The 10108-nt window shown below is 39.9% G+C and overlaps 1 protein-coding gene across 1 annotated transcript in view; it reads right to left on the bottom strand.

The window, feature by feature from the left end:
- LOC139822999 (probable glutamate receptor) overlaps positions 1–1252 on the bottom strand; it is a 37944-nt gene extending 36692 nt beyond the window's left edge. Inside the window, exon 1 of the mRNA XM_071795262.1 lies at positions 1000–1252. Coding sequence (XP_071651363.1) covers positions 1000–1080 — 81 coding nt within the window. The 5' untranslated portion in view covers positions 1081–1252. The remainder of the gene's footprint in view (positions 1–999) is intronic.
- Positions 1253–10108: the final 8856 nt, after the last annotated feature.

The raw sequence follows: 10108 nt of genomic DNA, 5'->3' as shown, positions 1-10108 counted from the left end.
TATACTCGTGTGCACTCCGAACGACGTTTCCGAACGCAGCCATTGTTGCTAATGTTGATATCATAATTGATACAAGTTGCAAATTACGCACTCTTAATTCTCTGTTACGCGCAACAACACGATATAAGATCAATCAGGCTGGCGGGCGAAAACTTTTTCGATCGCAAATGTGTGCCGTTTATCTTATAATTAGATTTTATTTTTGTGAAACGTACACCGCTAAATCGTGCTTGTTTATTTGTTGTGCCGCTTTTCATAAAATGCGCGCGCAACGTTACTTCTAGCGCGCGTTGTGGCAATGAAATAATGTGCGCATTTTAAAAACATGTTTACCCGAAACATATATATTTACGGATTTATTTATCGACGCCCCGCATGCAATCGTGCCAAAACGAATCAAATTTGTTTTATACATAGAATTCTTTTTTATATGCAATTCGTTCTTGTATGGGTCATTATAACTGTGTCATGGCTTTTATGTCAGTCGCGATAACTGAAACAATTGTAACTGAATAAGGAAGGGTTATCTTATTTGTCGCCAGCCGCGGGTCGAAAGGGTGCCAAGGAAAAGTTTATTCGAGCGAATGGCGCCGCTGGCATCCAATAGCAGGATGCGTTTTATCGAGGATATGCGCGAGCGACAATCAAACAATAAATTTACCATAAAACTCTTTATATATATGAAACGTCGCTTCCGTAATGAATACGCGTGAGCGCGACCTAAGCTTATTTATTTCCGAAAGTTGTCTCATATTCGATTCGACCGTCTTTGAGAAAAATTCTTACATCTGCGTTGTTGGCCAAAGAAATTCGTATATATCAATTTGATAATCAAGCGTAATTGAAAAATTTTCAGATATATGATTTAGATATTCAAAATACATTCTTTTGGAAATAAGCATCAATAAAGCCACACGAGATAATTTTAGGAAACAATAAAATAAAATTTTCAAATTTTTAAAAGTATCATATTAAAAAAAAATTATTCTTATTACTTACTTTTTCGGCGGCACGGTATGTCAGTGACATGGCCCGAGCGGTGGCCGAGTTCGGAGACGTGTGCGACGATAATTCGCGCATATAATGCGATAGTCAGATGCACGTCCTGGGCAAGTCGGCCAGTTGAATTGACGGCGGAGAGAGTCAACTGTTTCGCCAGACGTGCCAATTCTCGTTTTATTGTTTTTCTTCGACGGCGCCCTGAGCACTCGTCCTTGCCGACGGTCGGGTTAGTGCTCCCCTTTCGCCGAAACGGAGAGAAATGCGAAAATCTCGACATTAACCCGAAAACATCGCGGAGAATTTATTGGAACAGAAATAGTCGGGCGTCGCATGCCAAGAATGCTCCAAGACAGAATCAAATGAGAGGCACGAAAGTGACTTTTGCCGAAATTAAAAGTGAAAGTGACACGATTAGACAAGACGAAGATTTTCTTCGTAGACTTAATAAATTTTATTGTATGTGAATGATACTGGGCCAAAATTTTCTTCAAGAGAACCCTTATAGAAATTTAATACTATAAGTGATTTTTTGGCTAGTGATATTAATCATTTAAAAGCACTATTAAAAGCACTATTAACAGTACTTTTAATAGTGCTTTTAAGTGATTAATTACTAGCCAAAAAATCACTTACAGTATTAAATTTCTATAAGAGAAGAAGATAATCGTCAAAAATCTTGTTACGTTAGTCGTTAGTGAAATTTCGAATATAATCCCGAAAGATATACATATAAATATGCCAAAAATTATGTATTGAAGAATATGTGTATGTATAAGATAATTAATAATGTAGTAATATAACAATTAAATGATACAAATAATTAGCAATATTAGTTACAATAAGGTAATAATACAAAAATTATCTTATACTGGATCATATTTATAACATCCTCATTTTCATGTTTATCCCTTACAGAAATTTAATATTGTGAGTGATTATTTGGCTAGTGATTAATTACTTATTTTGAGTATTAAAAGCATTGTTATAAAATGCTGTTAAGCATGTTATAATGTTTTTAATACTCAAAATAAGTAATTAATCACTAGCCAAATAATCACTTACGGTATTAAATTTCTGTAAGGGATATATATATTGTGTCACATACATTTTTCGCTACATTGAAATCTGATACGATGCCTTTTATCATATCAAGAGAAGATTTTCTTGATTTCTCTGTAAAGATTTATACACACGATATCCTTTTCTTTCTTTCTCTCTGTACAAACAGGTAAGCTACGAAGTTTGTTCGCCACAATTAAGGCGCAAAGTCATTTCTGCAACGAAAGCAGGTCGTGTATTCGTTACGAGAAAGAAAAAAATCATTGAGTAATCCGAGGTCAAGCTTCGCCTGCCGTCGATGGGCAACGAGCCTCTCGAATGCACTGGCCCCCGTGTGGGCCAATCTACCTAAACTCGCCGACCAGACTATGCCTTAATAACCTTGCACTCTGCGAGGCGTATTGGCCGGCTCATCGGATCGGCATTTAAATTGGTAGTTTGAAACGCCTAACTTTCCTCCTTCCACTTAAAAAAAAACGCAAGAAACCGCTCGCGACAGATCAATGCGATCTGTCGATACGAAAATTTGTATTTAAAAAAAATGGCAAAATAAAATCTCTCACGTATTGAAGATGTGTTAGCTTATATTCAACATACACGCAGATTAATAATAATTGACTGAAAGAAATAATCAGAGTAAGAGAGCAATCGCTATGAATAGGCTTCAAGTAATGGAATAATCAATTATTTATTATAATAATTATGTAATTATTATAAAACAATCATACGAAAAGTTATTACGAAATAATAATATGAAAAAGATTTAAGTGATATTTTTTCTCATGTAATTATTGTGACAGCATGAAGCATCTTCCGGGCACGAGAGACCGAGAGGAATTATCGCAAATTTATTTAAGCAATATCTGACGAATATTACGACAAATATCGTAAAGTCGGCTTATCGCGATTATAAAATAAATTACTAATTTTAGAAATTACGAACTCTTAACTTTGGACGATAATTTCTTATCAATTCTTATACAGCATGCAATCACGTCAAATATAACTTCGGGTTTGCTCCAAAGCTCAGTGAGTCGCTACGCAATATGGTTGTGACGGCTTTAATAATCGGCGAAGAATCCGCTCGCAGAAACGGTGTGGCCCCTCTGGCGCGAGCGAGCTTTCGCCCATTCGGAGGAGTGAAAAGCCGGATATGTAGGCCGACGTTAAGGGCGCGTTTCTTACACACGGCCGTTAAACGAGAATCACCTCGGGGGTGCGATGGGGAAACGAATAGGAAACAATAATATTATTCGAAGCATGCTTTCTTTGACATAATTGCGTCATGGCGTGGTGCCGTTGCCAGTCTTTAGCTGCGTTTTACGATCTCATTCAACGAGATCCGGCTTAAACCCCCCGAGTACGGCCGTTACTCGGATTTGCATTTTACGAGTGAACGGGCAAAGGTGAACTACGAGATAGATCGCGGAGAAAGAGCGAGACAGGAAGTCAGAAGTGAAGAGAATCGGACGGAGAGACGCGAGAGCGCGGCGCATGTGTACGGTACGCGCTGCTTATGCATTCATATTCTTTCCGATAGTATAATTTCTTCGTCAACCACCCCATTGGTCGGGCGCTGGCCCAACCGTAACATTTAATTAACACCGTGTCTCACTGACCGCCCCGTAAAGCGCACTTTATTTTCAACGCTTCCGCGACTTCTCGCTGCGGTTTCGCGAAGAATTTTTAGAAATGTGTAGAAACTTTTATCCCTACTTGCGGTCGCGTTCGCCACAAAATTTATTTTTACATTCTTTTCACTTAGGTGTAACAGTTTATCAAGATGAAGTTGTTGTCTTTTTAAATTTATTGACGGACCGAAGAAGGTCGTGGCGCTGCTGAAATGAATTATTATCTTCTCGCTGCGTTTTACCGGCTCGATGCACGCTCGTGACTCGAAATGAGATTTCACGAAGGATTTTTAGAAATGTGTAGAATCTTTTATCCCTACTTGCGGTCGCGTTCGCCACAAAATTTATTTTTACATTCTTTTCACTTAGGTGTAACAGTTTATCAAGATAAAGTTATTGTCTTTTTAAATTTATATTGACGGACCGAAGGAGGTCGTGGCGCGCTGCTGAAATGAATTATCTTCTCGCTGCGTTTTGCCGGCTCGATGCACGCTCGTGACTCGAAATGATTGGTACGGATAAGGAAAGTGATGACGATCGGAATAAAGGTACCTGCGGTATACCTGTCAGTGTACGTAGCCGTACTTCGAGGGCGCGGATAAAGTGGCGCGCATCCCCTTCTCGCTTAGGGGACGCGGAACCTGCTAGCTTTCACGGAGGGTTCGAAACGATGAAGAAGTCCAAAGAGGAAGTTGAGTTCTCGAATCGCGAGGGTGAATGCTATACTTCCTCTCGAGCATCAAGTGGAGCGTATGCGAACGGTGCATCCGGCTAACACCTCACGTACATCACGCTCGGAAAATCTACTTTTATTCGAAAAATACAGGGGCGCGGGTGACTCGCAGAGAAGGGGGGCGCAATCCCCCTATATAAGATCTAAAGTCAATATTTTTCCAACGCGTATATCGTTTACGTTTAGATTCATAATTACACGAGACTCGCGATTATAATTTGTTGTTACAGTGGCGGACGGATGACGGACGAGTTTTTCAGTCAGACGTCTCGAAATGACGTCTTCGTGTTAAAAAAAAAAAAAGAAAGAAAGAAAAATTTACGGGAACAAGAACGGGGGAAAGGAATGTACATAGCGACAGCGAAGGCGATGCACTTGAATTAACTTGGAGTGTATTTCTAGCACTCTAGGTTTAGCTCCGGAACACTCACGGTATGTTATATGCTGGCAGAAGACTGCGCGAGAGTCTCTCCTCTCTCTTCGTGGATCCATCGCGCTATTGCATTTCCAAAGACGGCGAAGCATAATTTTTCTCGTCGATCGATTCCATCGGTCAACTTTACTCGTCGACTGATATATTTAATAGTTCGTGCAACTTATCGATTTTTGTAGAGGGGGGGGTGACAAATAACATTCGCATTTGCGAATTGAATCGCCAGGTCAGTCGAGTCAGTGAGAGTGCGGAATATATCCGCGCGATATCGCAATTGGATCTCTCGAGAGCTTACGGGCGATAACCACGGAAGATAAGGGAAGCGTCTCCACCGCTGCAAGGGGACCGCGGCGCCTTATTTACGCGATTATCGGAATCACCTGTTTCCGAGCGTTGGCCCTTATCGATCGTAAATACAGGTGTGTTCTTGGAAGATCAAGTAGAATCGAGAGAGAAGGAGAGAGACAAAAATATTAGGAAGATCGAAAAGAGACAGAGAGAGAAGAAAGGGGGGTGGCACGAGAGGAATGCACGCGAATGAGGAAAGCGAAGAAGACACGCTTACGTGAACAAGCCGTGTTCTCGGGTGAGCATTCAGGTTTCGGTCGTTTGGGTGGCTGCCTGCCTGCCCGTGTTACCCGATGCCCCCTTCACCTTCACTGCACATATAAGGGCTGCGAGCCACCAGCCCCCGCGCACGCACCAGCGAAAAAAATGCATACGCATACGATAACGGGGGTGCGTGCCTGAGGGCTATCCTTATGGGGCTTGGGGAGGCCATACAATACTTTAGTAACCCCGTAATGCCTCCCCTTTCACGCAGGCAGGAGGGCAGGCAAGCAAGGCAAGGTGAGGCAAGGTAAGGCAGGCAGATAGAGCCTACGGGGAGTATAAAGTAGCCAACCGCGCTGCGCCTCCTCTTTTCTCCACCACGGTGTATATACATCGGGATTAAAGGGTTGGCGAGAGGAACGGCGGGATATCTCACGTTTGTGTACCAATTTATCAAGCGCCGCCGATATGGAGATGAATGGCTTTTCGCTTTCTTCGCTATCGAGGAATTCGATATCACTTTCACGCATATATCGGAAACGTGACATCGAGTCCAATTCGCGATAAATATGAGCGAAGAGAAACGCGATCAACGACACTCGGCGAGAGATATAGTTCTTACAGAAATTTGCAGTTAAATATTATTTGTTATAAAGAAGCTTAAAGTTATACTGCTTTATTTTGTATAACTTGTTTAAAGAGAATAATATAAAGAGCAAGTAACAAATTTAGTGAAAAACATTAATTTCTTATATATCATAAAAGAAAAGGAAAATAGAATTTTGAAACTCTTTTATTTATATGCATCAAAGAATTGTCTTAAGTCCAAAAAAATTACGGATATAAATTTCATATTAATTTGAAATCATTACAAATCTATTCTATGCGTCGAGTCGTTTCACATTTCCGACTTATAGTCGCGTTAGTAGAAACACAGACGTTCGTATAGACGGACGATCGTTTAAAAGTCCGCCTCGTGCGACACTTATGCATTTATCTTTTCGATAAAATGTTTTTATTTGGACAGAAAGTCATGATACCACGTTGCTTATGCACTGATAATTTCAGAGGCCGTGTGCTGTCGAACGGGCATTCAAATGCTCGTATGCATATTCGCCACATCGGGATTTATTATCGCGTAAAAGATTCCGGGTCTAGAATAAACTACGATCGGATAACGACTAGACGCCACATAATTATCCCGTAATTTCAGCGGAGGGTCTAAAGATCGCATAATCGAGACGCAGAAAGAGAGAAAAAGAGAGAGAGAGTGAGAGAAAGAGAAGGGGACAAGGACAAGGGCTGAATGGGGTGAGCAAACGAGCGGAGCTGGTTCCGCACGAAGCGTATACGAATCACCGCGCTGCCGGCAATTAAAAACAGCGGCCGCGGGCGGCGACGACCGGCGGGCCCTTTTCGGACGAAGGTAGCAATCGCTTTCGTGCACCGGCTGGAATTCCCTTTCGCAGCCCTGCACCGCCCTGCGGGACGGGACGGGGCGCAGGGAGCGGCGGCGCCAGAAAGCGGGGTGCATAAATCGCGCGGGTACCGAAATTCGAATATTCGGGATATCCCCAGCTACTCTTCATCGGCGCGGACGAGGTGAGAGAGCTCGCTGCAACTCCTCGGTGCAGTCGAACCGAGACACACGTAACACACGCGTGTAAATACACACACGCGCGCGCGTGCGTACGTACGCGCGTATATTACTCCTACCGTCTCGGCCCTCCTATTTATAACGCGAAATTCCCGGAAGGTGAAGGCAGATAGCATCGAACACCACCGACATGTATACGAAAGAGGACCTACCCATAATTTTCCCCCGATTCGTAGGCTGTCGACCACCGGCCACACCGGCTGCACGCACATCCGCATTCGATCAAGCCGCGCGCACTCCGCGCGAACTTCGCTCTCCTCCTCTTTCTTCATTTCGCTGCCTCTCACCCTTCCTCGCACCCTTCGCCAGCGCTTTTAATCTCCCCCCTCCCCCCTCCTCGTGTGCACGCGGACGAGTTCGAATTTTTCGACTGTCTATCTTTTTCTTCGCCGAAACGCGCTTTGCTCTTCATTTAAAAAGAGATCGATTCCTCTTTTAATAATTTCCTTTAACTGAGGAATAGTGATTAATTGGCGCATCATTTTGACGCTTACGAATTGTCAGAATAAATGAGTTACAATTATTTATCTTCGTTAATGTGTAATGAGATGATCTTGTATAATGAGATGATAAAGGCAAATTCGATGATCGCTGGTTTTCTCACCCTGTTAAAAGCTGCGAGAAATTTATAACACAAAATTGTTAAATTGATATGGATTTATTTTAAAAGTTACGAGTTTATTAACAACCATTAAATCCTCATTTTAATGCAGCTCAAAGACGTCTTTATTTATTTTTTTTTTGTTTGCTATTACGTTTGTTAAAAAAAAAAAATATATATATAAAAAGCTTTCAGCATTTCTCTAAAACCAGTTTTAAGAGAAATGAAAGATTTAAAAATTAATGTGAATTTATCAAAAATTAAATCTCATAATATATAAGATAACTCGTGTGTAATTTCCCATACGAAGTGAGATTCAATGGGCTTCCTTAGATTTCCCTATCCCTTACAAAACAGCGCCCCGGTGTAGTCCGAGACGACGCGAAATCGGTAATCGGCCGCGGGAATTCTGGGAAGATAATAATATTTGGCCCGATGGCAATCAACCGTCCAGACGGCGGCCAGACAAGACAATGATAGATCAATCTTGCGAGTCTCGCACGCTCGGATGCGCGTCACGTCAACCCGTTCACCCGCTTCGCGACCTCACGATCGTGTTTGCCGACGTCGGGCTGGCTGACGACTTTAGGAAAGAGTCACCGACGGCCGCGGTACACGACCGTGACCAATTTACAAACGGCAGCCGTCGTTTCTTCGGCGGTGGTAAGCGCGTGTCTTCCTTCCAAGCCAAGTCAGTAGCCCCGGATCGGTCGGCAGGTCAACGGTAACGAGAGAGGCAGGCGTTAGCCGCGAACACAGGAAGTGGTCCTGATGACGATGACTCGGGCTCATCGGTTGGATTTTCTGGCGATTGTTACGGCGCCATCTCGCCATGATAAAGGGATGTCGTCGAAAGGGATTCGAGATTCGATATGTGATGAGGGAATTATATTTTCTTGTAACGTAAATAATTCAATTATTTTTGGAAAGGATTCGTTCCAAAATTTATCTATTTTGAAACTAAAATTTATATTTTTTTTAAAACATTCGATTGCATTAAGTGTATTAAGATTTTTCATTTTCTTATCATATTTGATTGTTACTTCTTTGTATCAATAACTGCTTTAATACAGTTAATTTTTTCTACATACTATTGTATGTATGTGTGTGTGTGTGTGTGTGTGTGTTTGTGTGTGTGTGTCTAATAAAATAAAATAACGATATATTGTACATATAATGTAAATATATTTTTATTCAACATTTTAAATAAAACTCGTTCTAGAAGAACTGGTTCAATAAAGAAAAATAATTAATATTATTTTAGTTATATGATAATGGCTTCTCGATAATGGAATTACTTCCGGATAGTGGTGAAGAAATCCTAAACCAATAGTGATACAAATTGTTTAATTAATTCTCCGATTGCAAAGATTGGATCTGTAAATACTGTGATTATTCTTTTGTTGTAATTGAAAAATTAAGAGAAATTAAGAAAAATATATATCTTTAATAATAATTATAAAAGATAATAATAATACAATTATTATATTTATTTCTCAAAACAATGCGTATTATACTTGAATTAAGTAGTAACAATTTAAAATATTTGTGAGTGACAATGTTTCTAATGCAATTAAAAGTAACAAAATAATTTATTTTTTAATTAATCTAAGCATATTTCTTTTATACGAGTTTCATTCATCTTACTGCCTTTTAATCTAGCGGCCATGCTCATCAAGAGGGCGTTAGCAAACAGAGCATTTCTCAAGCTATGCGAAACTCTGCGTGACTCATTGTCAATCAAATAATCTATTATGAAAAACAAAAATTATTTTGTTTATATTTTGGAAACATCGAATAATAGTCGATTAATTTTTTTTATTTTTTACTGCGGTTATTAAATATAAAATAAATTTTTTTTCTGCACAAATTATTTAATCAGACGAATAATTATTTTATTATAAAATTATAATATACAATAACTTCTAACAGAGTATGATTAGAGTTAAATCGTCGTATACCTTGAGCTCAAGAAATTTTCCATTTAATAGTTTTTTATAGTTAATTAACAGAGGTACAACAAGAGCTTGTTATATGTAATTATGCAACCTAATTATATTGAAACGATCATTTAACGAACAAAAGAAGTAAGTCACCAAGTCTTTGAAGAGAAAAAAAAAGCAAATACGATTTGCCATGTCTAGAAGACTACAATATTAAACAAAAACAGAAATATATTTATAAATTTTTATTTTCTTTAAATAACAAATATTTGTTAATTGTGATATATTTCTACTAAAGTCTAATCAAGTTTAATAGTATCGAGTAGTATCGAATTTCAAATAGAGAAACCGACATCGATAAGAACAATAGTACCTCGTCGGTGATATCGATTGCTCGAATTTCAAAAATGTCGGAAGGAAAATCGATCTTTAGTTCAGAAAAGATTCGAATGTCGGGTTAGTCGATTAGTCGAGGGAAATCGAATCCTGCTTATTCC

The sequence above is a fragment of the Temnothorax longispinosus genome, chromosome 12, assembly GCF_030848805.1.
Source record: "Temnothorax longispinosus isolate EJ_2023e chromosome 12, Tlon_JGU_v1, whole genome shotgun sequence".
NCBI classification, from domain to species: Eukaryota; Metazoa; Arthropoda; class Insecta; order Hymenoptera; family Formicidae; genus Temnothorax; species Temnothorax longispinosus.
This window is presented reverse-complemented; position numbering and strand designations above follow the sequence as displayed.